The 16,741-nt window shown below is 44.1% G+C and overlaps 2 protein-coding genes and 2 long non-coding RNA genes across 4 annotated transcripts; 3 read left to right on the forward strand and 1 right to left on the reverse strand.

Moving 5' to 3' along the window:
* Window positions 1-277: 277 nt before the first annotated feature.
* On the reverse strand, window positions 278-16,695 carry LOC135947671 (zinc finger protein 236-like). The gene is made up of 26 exons (XM_065496563.1): window positions 16,556-16,695; window positions 16,091-16,370; window positions 15,877-16,039; window positions 15,331-15,470; window positions 14,984-15,280; window positions 14,790-14,933; window positions 14,550-14,702; window positions 14,380-14,497; window positions 14,170-14,318; window positions 13,856-13,931; window positions 13,721-13,796; window positions 13,535-13,667; window positions 13,342-13,481; window positions 13,086-13,294; window positions 12,860-13,034; window positions 12,702-12,807; window positions 11,667-11,993; window positions 2,891-3,055; window positions 2,696-2,839; window positions 2,557-2,645; window positions 2,331-2,498; window positions 2,057-2,279; window positions 1,558-1,774; window positions 1,333-1,506; window positions 818-1,281; window positions 278-669 (listed from the first exon to the last, which is right to left on the reverse strand). Exons 2-26 carry the CDS (start codon window positions 16,361-16,363, stop codon window positions 418-420), a joined length of 4,575 nt encoding a protein of 1,524 aa, XP_065352635.1. The 5' UTR covers window positions 16,364-16,370; window positions 16,556-16,695; the 3' UTR covers window positions 278-417.
* Window positions 3,519-4,479, forward strand: LOC135934191 (uncharacterized). The gene is made up of 6 exons (XM_065475760.1): window positions 3,519-3,692; window positions 3,742-3,786; window positions 3,831-3,861; window positions 3,915-3,976; window positions 4,033-4,138; window positions 4,189-4,479. The coding sequence occupies exons 5-6, from the start codon at window positions 4,045-4,047 to the stop codon at window positions 4,452-4,454; spliced, it is 360 nt and encodes a 119-aa protein (XP_065331832.1). The 5' UTR covers window positions 3,519-3,692; window positions 3,742-3,786; window positions 3,831-3,861; window positions 3,915-3,976; window positions 4,033-4,044; the 3' UTR covers window positions 4,455-4,479.
* LOC135942711 (uncharacterized) lies at window positions 5,468-6,375 on the forward strand. The gene is made up of 3 exons (XR_010575149.1): window positions 5,468-5,638; window positions 5,687-5,920; window positions 5,970-6,375. It is a non-coding gene; the product is annotated as an uncharacterized LOC135942711 (long non-coding RNA).
* LOC135934450 (uncharacterized) lies at window positions 7,107-8,224 on the forward strand. Its single transcript, XR_010574119.1, has 5 exons — window positions 7,107-7,297; window positions 7,347-7,467; window positions 7,517-7,578; window positions 7,632-7,737; window positions 7,786-8,224. It is a non-coding gene; the product is annotated as an uncharacterized LOC135934450 (long non-coding RNA).
* Window positions 16,696-16,741: the final 46 nt, after the last annotated feature.

The raw sequence follows: 16,741 nt of genomic DNA on the forward strand, positions 1-16,741 counted from the left end.
AGATTGCTAGGCGGCTTATCCGGTAAAAATCTGAATTTTTAATTTTAAATTTTGGCAGAAATTTTTCTGTTAAAATTCGAAAATTGCTCCAATATTGAAAACCCTTACACTTGCAGATGCGCCTCACGGAGGGGCGTCGATTGGTACCAGAATCGGCGCCATCCGACCCATACGGCTCCGCATGGGCCCTAAAAACAACAGTTTGCAAGTGTCACAAATCCCGCTGACGCTTAAGAAAAAAAAACATTGATCAGTAATTAACTATTTGCAAACCAGATTTCGATTAGTAGGAAAAACCTAATTTATTTATGGAAAACTGTGACTCGAACGAAACAGACTTGACAGGAATAAACGCGGTAATCGTCAGTGCGGTAAAATTAGTATCACAATTTTTTTCTTTTAAATTTATTTCGGCACTCAGATGGCGTTTTTGTGGGCGCGCTTCATGTGCGTCTTGAGGTTGCCGTTCTGCGTAAACAGTTTGCTACACAGTTCGCAGCGGTGTTTGCGTTCGCCCGTGTGCGTCAGGATGTGCGCGTCGAGCGCGTTTTTCTGGTTGAACCTTTTCGCGCACAGGGTGCACGGGAAGGGCTTCTCGCCGCTGTGGATTCGCGCGTGCCGCACCAGCTGGCTCGGCTTGTTGAACGACTTGCCACACACCAGACACACCTGAAACAAAATCAATCGTTAATGCCGCGAAAAAAGGTCAGACGGACATTTTCACCAACCGACCGCAATTTGAGCCGAGTTGGGACAGTTTTACCAATGCCCAAAATGTCCATTGGACATTGTACCGCGGCATGAACGAAAATCATACCTTTCCGTCGGGCTCTGGCGGCTTAGCGGCCGTCTCGAGGCTGGCGGCGCCGATTTCGCCGATGAGCTGCTGTCCCGAGATGTCCGAGAAGACCTCGAAGCGGATGAACCCGTCGGCATCGGAAGGGTAGAGGATGAAGTTGCCGGAATGCACCTGCTGGATGAGGTTCTCGTCGATGTGCAGGTACTCGGAGGACTCCAGGTTGATCGGAATGTTGATCTGCGCGTCGTTGGCCTCCTGCTCAGGGTGCAGCGCCGACACCGCCTCCTCCACCTCCATGGCGCCCTCGGCCGCCGCCTCCGGCTCCTCGGCGATCGCGGGCAGGCTTGTTGCAGCAAAGTCCACGACGGCGATGGTCGACGCCGCGTTTTTCTTGGACTTGTGCACTGACAGCACGTGCGCCTTCCTGTGCCCTGACGTGCGGAAGCTCAGCGGACAGTGCGGACACTTCATCGGTCTTGCACCTTGTTAATTGCATTAAATAACAAATTAATCTTTTTATATTGTTTTTTTACCTGTGTGTATGCGCATGTGCACCCTGAGCGAGCCTTTGGTGGAGAACCTGGCCTGGCAGATGTGGCACGGCAGGCCGGGCGTCGCGCTTTTCTTGTGCACCGCGCAGTGAGCGACCAGGGTGGAGCGCACGGCGAACGCCTTTCCGCACACCGCGCACTCGAATGGCTTTTCGCCTGGATAAAAATTTAATTTAAACGAAGAGGGGAATCAAATCGAGGGGCTACCTGTGTGAGTGCGCAAGTGTCTGGTCAGATCGGACGGCTTCTTGAAGCTTTTCGAGCAGAGGTGGCAGCCGTTGGCGTGCCGGACGTTCGAGCCGTCCTGCTCGTGCTTGGAAACGGTTCTTTCCTCAGGTTCTTCGTCCGTTTTCAGGCCAACTTCCTTTAAGCTTTGAAGGAATGCGTTTTCGGACACTGATGGTCTTGGACAACTCTCCAAAGACTGCAAAAATCCGAATTTAAAAAAAATGAATAGAAAAATTGATAGAAATGGGTGGCAAGTATGAATCAAATGTTTGTGACGCGGAAATTTGGCCCATCGTCCGCCCCACCCATTTTTACAACTCTTCGGAGTGAAGTTGATACTCGGAGAGGTCTGCCTCATGGAGCGAACTTCGATCCGATCAGCTGACTCGTGTGCGCGATGTGGAGGGATATAAAAGGTGGGCGGGGCGATCGATCGGCCAAATTTCCGCGGCACGAAAGTGAAAAATGCGATCTGAACCTTGGCCATGGTGTGCGCCTCTTCGACCGTGAGCCTCCTGGCATTATTTTCCTTCTTAACCAGCAAGGAAGGCGCCTCGTCCGTCGCAGCTTTCTCGGCCTCTGGCGGCGGAGGGGGAAAATGCGCGGCACTCTTCAAAATGGACCGGTTGTGCACTTTGTTCATGTGGCCCTGCAGCTGCTTTGGACTCTTGAACACGGCGTTGCAGTGCTTGCACTTCAGCCTAAAATAAATAATTATTTAATTTTTAAAATGAAAGTGGATCAGGACGCACATTTTGGAAGGCGAGGTTGGTTTCTCGTGCTCGGAGGTGACGTGCAGTTTCAGGTCCTTTTCAGTCTCGAATTTGGCCTGGCAGAGTTGGCAAGGCAAAGAGTGTTCCTCCGCGAAGTGCATTTTGTACGTCTCGTTGTCCATGAAAATCTTCTTGCAAATGTCACACCTGAGTGAGGGAAATTTTAATACTCCAGGTAAAAAAAAACTTAAATTTAAATCCTTACGAGAACTGGGCGAGATCTTCCTGCGCATTTTCCGGCGCAGAGGTGGACGCGAGCATCTTGGTCAGGGCGCCGATTTCGATTTGATCCGTCTGAAGGATTAATTATTATATTAAAATTTATTTGGATTTTTTAAAATTACCTGAATCGGAATGCCGGCGTTGAAGAAGGTTGCGTCCAGCGTTTGGCCGTCGAAACCCTGGATGAACACGCCGGACTCGACGGGCACCAGCCCTTGGCCGCCGGACACGCCAGGCTGGTCCAAAATTGAGTATTCTTCGATGGACTGTGGAAAAAATATTTTAAATAGGGGTTTCTTTATTTTTAAAAAAATTACTCTTTGGATTCCGTGCAAAACGTTTTGCTTGGCGATCAGGTTGAGCTGCAAATCGCCAGAAATGCTGGCGACGTTCGCGTTGATCAGCTGAGGAATTGCTTCGGCCACGGCTTTCGAGCTCAGCGTGTCCGTGATGGTGATTTTCTCAGGGGCAACCACGTTCTCCTGAAATTATAACGTCCAAAATTATTGTTTAATTCTCCAGAATTAAATTAAAAATAATTAAACTCTAAGGAGCAACAGGAAATTAATTTACGAAAATCCCCCGTGTGTCCAAAGTTTCTAGACTCTTAAGGATTTTGTAGTTTGCATAATTTCATTTGAATTAAAGTCAAAGTTCCAGTCTAGTCTAATCCATTCCCCGATTATTTGCTAAATATTTTAAAGTTTTCCACTTTGATTAATATATTTCAGTGGGAAAATTGCTCATCGTGCAGAATGGAAAGGGCAGTGACGCGAATTTTTATAAATCAAATCAGATGCTGGGACGCCAATGTCAGTGTGCTCACTTGCGCGAGTTTAATCGTTGTCAGGATGTTGGCCGTCGCGCTAGTTTTCATAGTAAAATCGAGCGTAGCCATTGAAAGTGCATCACGCCGCACGTTCTAAACTAAAATTTCAGGTTTCGTCCGCGGCAGCGGCGGATTTTTCTGGATTTGATTGTGACTCGCCAGATTTAAGGCATTCAAGAAAGGTAGATGTCGCCGCTTGCATCGCCGATTGCTTGGATTTGGATTTTGAGGCGACCAAAAATTGCAGCTACAATTCTCAGACCGGAAAAGCCATCGTGAAATACGAGAATGTAGGATTTCTGATTGAAAATGGGCGATTTTTTGAGTTTTTGAATACAGTTTCAGGAAGACGGATGTCCAAAGTGCTTTCTCGATAGGAAAAATGTATGATTTATTTCGGAAGAATCTATTTTGTAATTTTTTCGCAGTTCAAAGTGTACAAGGCAGCTATTGATATAAGTTTGGCCGATTTTAATTCTTTTAAAGACATTTTAAATAACGTATACTTTAAGATCCAGTGGTATCCCGTCTGGTTTGCGGAAAAAAGATCGTTTTCGCAAACATAGCAATTCCGGTAAAAATACAAAAAATTTTCAACCCTCTCCCGTTGATTAAGAGACACCCTTCAAGTGCGACTACGACATGGCGGCAATGCTTTGCGGAATAATTTGGCAATCGGAGCGACACTGGCTTCCGAAAGACTTTGACGAGGTGCGATGCATCATCGAAACCTTGCGTATAAGCCTCGAATTAAATTCATTATAAATCTAATTTTCTTAATCGCAGCCGAAAGTATTCAACGGATAGGAAAATTGCGATTGGTGGCGTACAGAAGCAGCTGCAGCAAGGAATTCTTCTTCTGCACCACCGACACGCCGCGCTCGTTACGAAAATCGTTCTTGTTCGAGGAGCTGAATAACCAAACATTGGCACCGAACGCAACGTGCGCCCTTTTTGACTTCAAAGTAAAAAATAAGAAGGCTGTCGACGTCAGTCTCAGAGCCACGGATTGCAAGGAAAAGGCTTATACTGTGTGCGAGTTGGAAGAGTGATATTTTTTTGCAGTTGAAGTTCTCTGACGAAAGAAAAATTGTAAAACATGCAGCCTGAATAAATTGAACGAAAATTTTCCTGTGATTGCGTATCTTGATTATTAGGGCTGTCAATTTCAGACGATTGGCTATTGTTTTTTATTTAAACCAAACTTAAAATCGTATAAAATCCCTAAATAGTGCAAAAAATAAGTTTCTCATGCCGTGTATAATATCGAAAACAAAATTTGAATTGTGATGGGCCAAAACCAAATAAAACGACACTAAACATGAGAATTTTGGGTATTTTTTCTCAATCTGGCCCTCAGGGTAAGAACCTGAGGGACGGAATCAACCTTTGGTGGTTCAATTTCGATCGCCACAGTGCCTTGAAGTAAACGGAACACGGAAGAATCGATTTTTTTTTTAAATGACGATCACATTTTTAGTTAAAGGTACGAGTGTCACGAGTTTGTTTTTCCGATCCAACCAAAAGACACAATTAGTTCAATTAATGCAAACTACACGTCACAATATTGACCAAAACTTGCTTCCACGAGACAATTTTTTCGCGCCATACTCTCCACCGGAGGCCATATCTGCGCGTCGCACCAATCTGACCCCCGCTGGGTAAAACAAAATTTTATTAAATTAAAAAAAATGCGAAGCTCTGGTAACTTTGGAGCCAAAGTTTCTAGACTCTCAAAGATTTTGTAGTTTGTATAATTTTCCTTTATTCCAGTCGCGGAAGGGATTAAAGAAATAAAATCTCTGATCCATTATTTAAAAATGCTCAACTTGCGTGAAAATGTTTGAAATTTGTCTCTCTTGCTTTTTCAGTGTGAAAATTGCAGGCTGGAAATGGCTATGACGCAGTTTTTCACAAATAAAACAACCCAGACGGGACGTCGGTGTTCACTTGCGAGTTTTGTCACTGCCAGGATATGTCGGCCGTCGCGCTACTTGTCCTGGTAACAACTAACTAACAACTAAACGTCGAAACTTTGATGCTGCATGTAAAATTTCAGGTTTTGTCCGCGGCGGCTTATTCTTCGCTTGATTGTGATTGCCCAGAGGACAGACATTCGAGAAAGGCATATGTCGCCGCTTGCATCGCAGATTGTTTGGATTTGGATTTTGAAGCAACGGAGAAAAATTGCAGTTACAACTCAAACACGGGAAAAGTCATCGTGAAATATGAAAATGTAGGATTTCTGATTGAAAATTGGGGATGTTATTGAGTTCTTGAACAGTTTCAGGAAGACGGATGTCCAAAATGCTTCCTCGATTGGAAAAATGTATGATTTATTTCGGAAGCGAATCAGTTTTGTAATTTTTTTGCAGTCCCAAGTGTACAAGGCAGCTGCTGGTTTCGGTAAAGCGGTTTCAAATTCTTTTTGAAACATTTTATACGTAGTCCTTTAGCTACTTTGGTGTACCGTACGATTTGTGGCAAAAAGATCGTTTTCGGAAACGTAGCACTTTCGGTAAAAATAGAAATTGTCAACCGTCTCGCACTTGACACACTTTTTAAAGGCCGACTACGACATGGGAGCTATGCTTTGCGGAATAGTTTGGCCCTCGGAGCGACACTGGCTCCCGAAGGACTGGGACGAGGTGCGCTGCATCATCGAATCCTTGCGTAGGCCTCAAATTAAACACTGGAAATCGGATAATTTCCTTGTTCGCAGCACAAGATCTTCAAAGATTGGCAAAATTGCGATTGGTAGCGTACAGAAGCAGCTGCAGTCAGGAATTCTTCTTCTGCACCACCGACACCCCGCGCTCGTTGCGAAAATCGTTCCTCTCAGAAGAGCTCGATAACCAAACACTGGACACAAACGACGCCACGTGCGCCCTTTTTGACTTCAAAATTAAAAACAAGAAAGCTGTGGACGTCAGGCTCAGAGCCACCGATTGCAAGGAAAAGGCTTTTATTATATGCGAGTTAGACGAGTGATACGTTTTTATTTGCAGTTGACTAAAACGAGATTTGTTTGAAATTCTCTGAAGAAAGAAAAATTGTAATATACAGTCTGAATAAATTACATGAATATTTTTCTGTATGTGACTGCCTGTTTTTATTATGGAAGTGAAGGTTTTCTTGAAAAAAAAATTAAAGAAATAAAAATGCGAATTAAAACGCACGTTGCTTTGGTGCGCAAAACGTTTGAATCTTTTTTTATGCTACTGCGCATGCGTGCCTCCTTCAAAGTCACAGCTGTCTCTTCTCAGCAAGAAGCATGGCTGTGACGTCAGAAGGGAGACGCATGCGCAGAAGCAACGAAAAGATTCAAACGTTTCGCGCGCCAAAGTAGCGCGCGATTTTCTTTGCGCCTCTTTTCGCACGTCAAAACACGTTTTTCGACCTGAAAATTAATTAACCCTACCTATTTTGACCCTCGGGAATCGATTGGAAGCTAACATAAATGTGGATTTTGTGAGTCATTAAAATTTCTCAACTTGCCTGATAAAATTTTAATTTCGTCTCTTGATTTAATGAGTGGAAAAATCGTCACGCAGGATGCTATGACGCAGATTGTCAAAATCGAAACATAAATCAGATGAGACCCGGCAGTGTCGGTGTTGGCCTGCGAGTTTTGTCAGTGTTAGGATGGCGGCCGTCGCGCTACTTTTCCTAGTAACAACAACTAAACATCAAAACTGTGCAACACGGGATCAAATTTCAGGTTTCGTCCGTGGCGGCTTATACTGCTCTTGATTGTGATGTGCCAGAGTACAGGCATTCGAGAAAGGCAGACGTCGCCGCTTGCGTTGCTAAATGCTTGGATTTGGATTTTCAGCCAGCGAAAAACTGCAGCTACAATTCAAACACGGGAAAAGTCGTCGTGAAATACGAAAATGTAGGATTTCTCATGGAAAATTGGGATTTTATTGTGAGTTCTTGAACAGTTTCAGGGAGACGGATGTCCAAAGTGCTTTCTCGATAGGAAAAATGTATGATTTATTTAAAAATAATCAATTTTGTAATTTTCTTTTTAGTTCCAAGTGTACAAGTCAGCTGTTGGATTATGTAAAGGGGTCGGGAATTCTTGAAAAATATTTAAAATTCATTTTTTTAGTCCCTTTGGTAACCCATCCGGTGTGTGGAAAAAAGATCGATTACGGAAAAGTGGCAATTCCGGTAAAAATACAAATTCTCATCCATCTCCCGTTGATTAAGAGGCACCCTTTTAGTCCGACTACGACATGGCAGGAATGATTTGCGGGATAATTTGGCCCTCGGAGCGACACTGGCTCCCGAAGGACTGGGACGAGGTGCGCTGCGTCATCGAAACGCTCCGTAAGCCTCGAATGAAACTCATAATAAATCTAATTTCCATATTCGCAGCGGAAGAAATTCAGCGAATAGGAAAATTGCGATTTGTAGCGTACAGAAGCAGCTGCAGTCAGGAATTCTTCTTCTGCACCACCGACACCCCGCGCTCGTTGCGAAAATCGTTCTTGTTCGAGGAGCTGAATAACCAAACATTGGCACCGAACGGAACGTGCGCCATTTTTGACTTTAAAATTAAAAATAAGAGGGCTGTGGACGTCAATGTCAGAGCCGCGGATTGCAAGGAAAAGGCCTTTGCTGTGTGCGAGTTAGACGTGTAACAAAAGTTTGTACTAGCAGTTCACTTAAATGATTGAAGAAAGAAAATTTAAAATAAATAATGAATATTTTTTTCAGTGATTGCGTATCTTGATTATGGAAGTGCAAAGGGTTCATCTTAAAAAAATGCAAAGATGGTTTTGTGAAATTCTTCAACTTGTTTTAGCAAAATGAAAACGTACAAACAACTTGCTGGGGAAATAAATAAAAACTGTAAAAGACCTACAAATTTGTGCGTTCCAATCGATTCCTAAGGGTCGGAATAGTTTCAACCCTCAGGAATCAAACGAAAATGTGGTTTTAGTGGGTCATTAAAAATTGTCAACTTGCGTCATGTAATTTAAACTTCATCTCTTCATTTATTGAGTGGAAAAATCTTGACGCAGGATGCTATTGCTATGACGCAGTTTTTCACAAATCAGGTGGGGGCATCAGTGTTTGCCTGCGAGTTTTTTCAGTGTTAGAATGTCGGCCGTCGCGCTACTTGTCCTGGTAACAACTAACTAAACATCGAAACTGTGATGGTGCTTGTAAAATTTCAGGTTTCGTCCGCGGCGGCTTATTCTTCACTAGGTTGTGATTCACCAAAAGAAAGACATTCAAGAAAGGTAGATGTCGCCGCTTGCGTTGCTCAATGCTTGGATTTGGATTTTGAAGCGACGGATAAAAACTGCAGCTACAATTCAAACACGGGAAAAGCCATCGTGAAATACGAAAATGTAGGAATTCTGATCGAATATTGGGGATGTTATTGAGTTCTTGAACAGTTTCAGAAAGACGGATGTCCGAAATGCATTCTCGATTGGAAAAATGTATGATTTATTTTGAAAAAAAAAAATGACTTCATTAATATGCATTTTAGTTCCAAGTGTTCAAGACAGCTGCTGGTTTATGTAAGAGTGTTTGAAATTCTTTAAATATAAAACATTTTACAGGTATAATTTTAGTTCCATTGGTAACGAGCTCGGTGTGTGGAAAAAGGATCGATTACGGAAAAGTAGCAATTCCGGTAAGAAATAAAAAATTTCAACCCTCTCCCGTTGATTAAGAGGCACCCTTCAAGTCTGACTACGACATGGCAGGAATGAGTTGCGGGATAATTTGGCCCTTGGAGCGACACTGGCTCCCGAAGGACTGGGACGAGGTGCGCTGCGTTATCGAAACCCTCCGTAAGCCTCGAAATAAATTCATTATCAATCTAATTTTCCTAATCGCAGCGGAAGAAATTCAACGATTAGGAAAATTGCGATTTGTAGCGTACAGAAGCAGCTGCAGCAAGGAATTTTTCTTCTGCACCACCGACACGCCGCGCTCGTTACGAAAATCTTTCCTTTTCGAAGAGTTCAAGAACCAAACATTGGCAACAAATGGAACGTGCGCCCTTTTTGACTTCAAAGTTAAAAACAAGAAGGCTGTGGACGTCAGGCTCAGAGCCGCGGATTGCAAGGAAAAGGCTTTTACTGTGTGCGAGTTAGTCGTGTGATTCAGTTGAGTAAAATAATAATATTCCAATTCTCTGATGGAAAAATTGTAATAGAGCCCGAAAAAATTAAATGAAAATTTATTTCTCAAAGTGATTGCTTGTCTTGATTATGGAATTAAGTTATCCTTCATTTTTTTTCCAAATGCGAAAGGTGGTCAAAACGTTTGAATATATTGGTCACTACTGCGCACGCGTCACCCCACCCTTCTGACGTCACAGCTATTCTTCGTGCAGCTGACTGAGAGAGCTGTGACGTCAGAGGGGTGACGCGTGCGCAATAGTAACCAAAAGATTAAAACATTTATCGCGCCGAAGCAACGTGTGTTTCGATTTGCGACACTAACTAAAATTGTTTGACCCACCTTTTTTGACCCTCAGAAATCAATTGGAACATACGAAAATTATTTAACTGCTTTTAGAAAAATACCATATATTAAAAATTGACAAGAAGTGTTTTCAGATGTTCCAATTTCTTTGATTTTTATTTTCAAAAGTCTGCTATTAGCTCATCTGCATTTTTGGAGAAAATCCTAGAAACGACATTTAAGTCTTTGTCTTGACAAATTGTTGGTTTGACGCCAACTGAAAATGTATTAATTCCGAATTTTCTTGATTAACTGTGTTGTGCCCATGACGACAGCTTAAGCCGGTAGAGAAAATAAATAAACATTTCGACTGTCTCTCTTTTTTGCGTCATTGGTGGCCTGATTTGATACTTGTGGACGGTGAAAATCATTCGGAAGTTGGAAGCAAGCGTCATCACTCGTCATCAGGATGTCGGTCGGCACACTAGGTTTCGTTGTAGCTCCGAAACGTCCAAATTTTGGTCCATACAAGCTGAGTTTGAAAATTTGCAGGTTTTGATTGGAATTACATCTGGATCTGTGGACGATTTTGGTTGCAATCTGCCGAAGAAAATTCATTCGAGAAGAGTAGACGTGACCGTTTGCATAGCCGACTGCTTGGATTTGGATTTTCAACCAACGGGGAATTGCAGTTTCGATTCCAGAACGGGGCAACTTGATGTGAAATACGAAAACGTAAACGAGTTTTGATAGAAAACCAGGATATTGTATATTTTTTGGGCAGTTTCAAAAAGACGGATGTCCGAAATGCTCCCTCGATTGGAAAAATGTATTTTTTTTAGACGTTGAAAAATTAGTTTCATATTCAAAAAAAATTAATTGCAGCTCCAAACCTACAAACTAGGGTCTAGCTTGGGTGAGGCGACTAAAAGTTAACTGAACAAAGAATTCTCATCCGTTTTTTTTTCAGTTCCATTGCGTACGCATCCGATCTGTGGGAAGAACATAAATTTCGGACACATGGCAATAGGGGTAAGTAAATTGAAAGTGGAATTAAAGTCTGAATTTTTGTAAAATGCCCCCAAGAAGACCAATCAGAGGAAGGAGAGCGACTGCAGCTCTCTGATTGGCTGTTTTGCGTAGCGACGGCAGCGCCGCAACGAGTCACGTGACGTAAACCAGCCAATCAGAGTGCCGCAGCCGCTCTCCTTTCTCTGATTGGTCGCCAGAGGTCACGTGGCACTCATCGCTAATAAACTTTTGACTTCTAACGCCCTGAAAAGACCGAATACGACATGGCATCGATGTTTTGCGGCTTAGTTTATCCGTTAGAGAGACAATGGCTTCCGAGAAACTGGGACGAGGTGCGGTGCGTCATCGAAGCATTGCGTTAGTTTCCAAAAATCCGTAAAAACGGCTTGAAAATTAACGAAAAATCGCAGCCGAAGCCATTCAGCGATTGGGAAAGTTGCGAGTGATGGTGTACAAGAGCGATTGCAGCGCCGATTTCTTCTTCTGCGCCACAGACACCCCCCGCTCGCTACGGAATTCGTTTCTCTCAGAGCTTGAAAAAAACGAAACGACATTTCCGGATGGAACGTGTGCCATCTTTGATTTTAAAATTCAGCGAAAGAAAGCCGTGGACGTCCAGCTCAGGGTGACGGACTGCAAGGAAAAGGCTTTCGCCGTGTGCGAACGGGACGCTTGAAACGTATGTTTGAAAATAAAAATAAAAAAAGAAGTCGATCATGAGCAGCAGAGAGAAATTTCATCCAACTAAATACCCGAATTTGAATTTTCCTGTTGCATTAAGTTTGAAATAATCCTACCTGGACCTGAACGGCGTATTTGGCCATGACGGGCTGCGCGAAAGGGTTGTTTTGCGTGTTGATGACCGAGAGGGAGCGCTGCTGCTCGACGGCGTTGACCAATTCGACGACGTTCTGCGTCTGTCCGCCGGCCAGCGCGTCGTCCTTGGTGACCAGCACGGCGGCCTTGACGTTGCGCTTGCTGCGCTCGTGGTTGTTGATCACCTCGCGGGCGTGCGTCTTGATGTGCTGCCGGCACGCCGACGAGTACGAGAACGGCCGCTCGCAGTACGGACAGATGTACGATTTCTGCGACGAGTGGCTCAACATGTGCCTTTTCAGACACCCCTGAAATTTCAAATTTGTTCCGAAATGATGCAACAGTTAAAAAAATTCCGACAGTCCGTTGACCAAAAGACTGAAATATAACCGCAATTAAAAAAACAATCCTCAGGTAGCATGACCTGAGGAAGGTCGGTTACAGGCAAGGATGAAAATCTTCGCCAAGTAACGTCAAATGTGATCAAATGTACCAATAAAGCATTAAAATCCGGCCTCGAAGCGGATCTCAGGTCGGGGTACCCTGAAAAAGGTCATCAGGGTATCGCAAGTAAAAGCCCAATTAAAGACATGTCTAATGGGGGGTCTTGGTTGACGATCGGATGTACGGCTGAATTTTAATTAAATAAAACCATTTTTTTAAATTTTGACTTTTTCGAAAATTTGGCCGTAAAAAATTCATAAAAATTCGAAAAATGGTCCGATTTTGGAAAATCACACATCGGCAGACGCGCCTTCCTGAGAGGCGTCGATTGGTACCAAAATCGGGGCCGTCCGGCCCATAGGCCCTGGCTGGGCCCGAAATTAAAAAAAAATGGAAATGTCACAAATCGCGTGTTTTCGACTTTAAAAATTAATAACTAGGCTCCTATGGGACATAGAGTAAAAAACCAAAATTCTTCACATTTGCCACAAAATTATGCGTTTTTAGGTTCGGTTTTCGCGTCCACCCTGTTTTTAAATTTACTTGTGAGTCGGAGTAGGAATTTTTCGTACCTTTGTAGTGTAGGAAGAGTTGCATTTGGTGCATTGGAAAATCGGTCCAGCCTTGGTGTGCGCGACCATAATGTGGTGTTTCATAGCAGCTTTCGACGTGAATGACCTAAATACGCAAAATATAAATTTCCAGTAAAACACAATCAGGAATTGAGTACTTTCCGCAGTCGTGGCAAAGGAACCTCTTGATGCCGTCGTGCGAAGCTTCGTGCGCTTTTAAATGGCAAACTTTCTTAAATCGGCAGCTGCAACGCGTGCAAACGTGAGGCCGCTCGGCGTAATCCTCCGGACGGTTGGAGGCCGAGCCTTTCCTCTTGTTAATCGCGATCATTCCTGTCAATTCAAATTTAATAAAAATGAAATTTTTATAAATGATTTTGTTACCCTTCTCGGAAGCGAAGAGCGGATCGTGCAGATACTGCAGCGACTCCTTCAGCTTCTCCTCGAGCAACTTATTCTCCAAAATCTTCTTCTGCTTCTTTTCCTGCGCGTGCCGCTTCTGCTCCTCGCAGCCGTGACTTTCCTTGTTCCCCAAGGCGGTGTAGGTCTTCTCGCAGAAGCTGCATTTCAACGTCTTTGTGTTCGAGTGGCTCCTAAAATTCGAATGAACAACCAAAAACACCAACATTTGAATTTTTACTTGACGTGAGCCGCGAGGGAAGCAGCCGAGTTGTATTTCCTGTTGCAAATGGTGCAGATGGCAGGTTTCTGCGGCAAGTGCGTCAGCAGGTGGACGTTCAGGGTCGACTTCACCGTGAAACCCCGTTGGCAAAAATCACACTGAAATAAAAATTAATTGTTTCGAGGTTTAAAAAGAAAATATAAAATTATACCTTGAAAGGTTTCTCATTGGTGTGCGTCCTGAGGTGGCGAATCAGATCAGAGGGCTTTTTAAATTCTTTGCTGCAGTGATTGCATTGGTGCCAGCGGAAGCCAGCACGCTGCCGAACACTAATTTCGTAATGCCTTGAAAAATATTAAATTAAATATCGAATTAGGGTTAAATTTAATTGAATCACTTTGTGGTTCCGTCCTGCATGGAGTCTGCGATAACCTGCACAATTTCAGTCTCGGCACACCCTTCAGTCTTGGGAGCTGAAAAAATTAAATGTTTATTTAGCACGGCCTCGGTCATTTCAGGATTTAATAATTACCATTTTCCAAACCGCTCTGGGCGATCGCCTGCTGCAGAATGTCAGAGTCTGCAAGGTTGTGTTTCTGCTCTTCAGGCTGCGAATGAGTAAAATTGGGAAATGTTTTAAAGTCCAATGATAAGGATTTTTTATTTAAAAAAAAAAATACTTCTGCCCAAAAGTGGCCCTAAATCCAATTTTTTTCGAATTTACTATTTTCTAATTCCAACAAAAAATCTGTCTTAAACTTTGAACTGGCCGTTAGAGAGCCTTTAAATTTTTTAGAGAATCAAGATACACAAAATTCCTTTAAATGAGAAGAAGAAAGGACGCACTGGTTTGATGTGCGTTGAGTGGTTTTTGGTGACGTGCGTGTTCAACGAGCCGATTTTCCTGAATTTGCAAGGGCACTGGTGGCATTGGTACAGCGGCTCGCCGGATTTCTGTATGGCGTGCGTGCGAGCTATGTGAGAACGCAGATTTCCTGTGCACAAAAATGAGAAAAACCAACCATCAATAAAATAAAAAACAAAAAATTTTTATACCTTTTTGCGAAAAGGAAGCTGTACAAAAGTTGCAGGCGTGGGGTTTTTCGCCCCTGTGCAGGTACATATGCAGCAAAAGAGAGCCTTTTTGCGAGAAGCCACGAGGACACAAATCACACTGAAATTCACGCCAGTTAGTTTTAGTTTTAAAGATTTCTGATTGGGAGTACCTTGAAGGGTTTCTCCCCGCTGTGGGTGGCTCTGTGTCTCTTCAGCAGGGAGGGCTTGTTGAACCTTTTGTCGCACAACGGACACTTGTGCGCTCCGGATTTTTTGTTTGGCGATCCTTTTCTTAGTTGTGTCACTTTCAGACTCTGCTCCAGCTGAAACACATTAATAATCAGTCAAGGAACGAGATTTTTGGCAATTCAGGGTGCTTTCTTGAGCAACCTGGGAAAATCATTTTATACCTTATTGTGGTCCTTCATATGCGCCTTGAAAGCAGCGCAGGTGTTGAAAATATTCTTGCAAATATTGCACTCGTAGCTGATGACGATCTCTCCAGACTCTTCTGGATTCGCGTGTTTCTCCTCCATGTGCAATTCCAGGTATTTCTGGATGACAAAATTACCAAAATTTAAAGCTCAGGAACCAGAAAGCAAACCTCAGTGGGAAACTCGTCGCCGCACGCCTCGCAGGTGATGCTTTCTTCCTTATCGTGCACCAAAGTGTGCGCTTTGTAGCCGGCCAGCCGTTTGAACTTTCGCTCGCACAACGGACATGTCCAGATCGGCCCTTCGTGGTGGCTGCCCTCGTGAAGCAAAAGGTTCGCCTCGTGGTTGAACGACATGTGGCAGTCTTTGCAGGGGAACGGCTTGTCCAGCAGGTGTCGCAGCTCGTGCCGCCTCTTCAGCGCCCACGTCCGCAATTCCATCTGGCAAACCTTGCACTTGTGCGGCCCCTTGAAATTGAGATTTTAGATTTTGTTGACGGATTTTTAGGAGTAATAACTGCGATTGGAGGTCGATTTTCATTTTCGTCTTTGGCGGGGGTGGGTGCGGTAACTTGCGGAATGTAATTAATTGCGCTACTCGGCTCCGTCTCCATGCTCGGAGGAATCTGAACGGTCGTGTTGATCAGGTTCGTCACGACTAGACAGAAAAAATATAAATTTAAAAATTAAATTAAATAAATCAACATGGTTTCTGGTATGAAAAAATACTAGATTTTTTAGTGTGCGCGAAACAGCCGAAATCGGCCTCCGAAGAGGGGGGCGTAACCGAGGGAATACAATATGGCGGCGCGGACACTACAGGCACGCCATAGTGAATTACCTTGGTTACGCCCCCCTCTTCGGAGGCCAATTTCGGCTGTTTCTTAAGGGGGCGTAACCGAGGGAATACAATATGGCGGCGAGGGTAGGTTAGGCTCATAGGGGGCGTGGTTCGACGCCATGTTATATTCCCTTGGTTACGCCCCTTGACCGATTTTGGCTGCTTCGACGCCGAACATTTCGATTTTTAATACCAAAATCCCCGTCGAAGGAAAGATCACTACCTGTGTTTTGTTGATTGGGAGCGCTGAAGGTGATGTTGGAGAGAGGGTTGACCTGCTCGACAGCATTGGTCTGAGTTTGCAGGGTGAACGAACCGTCGATCTTTCCGTCAGCGGTGGTCAGAATCATTCTCTGGCCTAGCGAGTCGTCCGTGACTAGCACAAACTAGAGAAAAAAATTGTTAATTAGTTCTTGAAAATTAAATAATTAAAAAACCTGTGTTCCCGGAGCGAAGACGGGCTGCTGCTGTTGCTGCTTGATTTTGTCCTTGGCGTTGATGGTCTCCACGGTGTCCAGCTGGATGTTGCTGGCGGCAGTGATGCTGCCGTCGGCGGTGATGATCAGAGGATAGTTGATGATGTTCTGCCTGTTGTCTCCGCCCATGTCCTCAAGAGGGACGGTCATGATCAGGTGGCCCTCGGGCGTCGAAAACACCGTCCCGGCGGGAGCCTCGTCGTTGCTCGTGATTATTATGCTCTGCGTGTCCATTTCCAGTCTGTAAAATACAAAACAATTCTTGAGCAAACAAGAAAAAACATTTCCAAATAACGGGTGACAAAGAGATAAAGATTAAAACTTGCAGACACGAAAAATAAAAGCCATTCGAGCAGGATTTTGACGGAAATTCGCAGCCATGCACGAATTCGATGCCGTTGACGCGAACTTCCACGTCCACTGTACCTTTGGATGGCTGAATCGGCGGTTAAATTAGATCATAGGCCAGCGGGAGCAGTGCAGGACGAGAATTTGAAAAGTTCTTCATAGCAATAACAAAGAAATCGTCTGACGTCTATCAAGGCTGTGAACGGCTGTGAACTGGCTGAGAACGTAAACAAAGTGCAGCGAATTCTCATTGGCCGATGGCGG

Source organism: Cloeon dipterum, chromosome 1 (assembly GCF_949628265.1).
Source record: "Cloeon dipterum chromosome 1, ieCloDipt1.1, whole genome shotgun sequence".
NCBI lineage: Eukaryota > Metazoa > Arthropoda > Insecta > Ephemeroptera > Baetidae > Cloeon > Cloeon dipterum.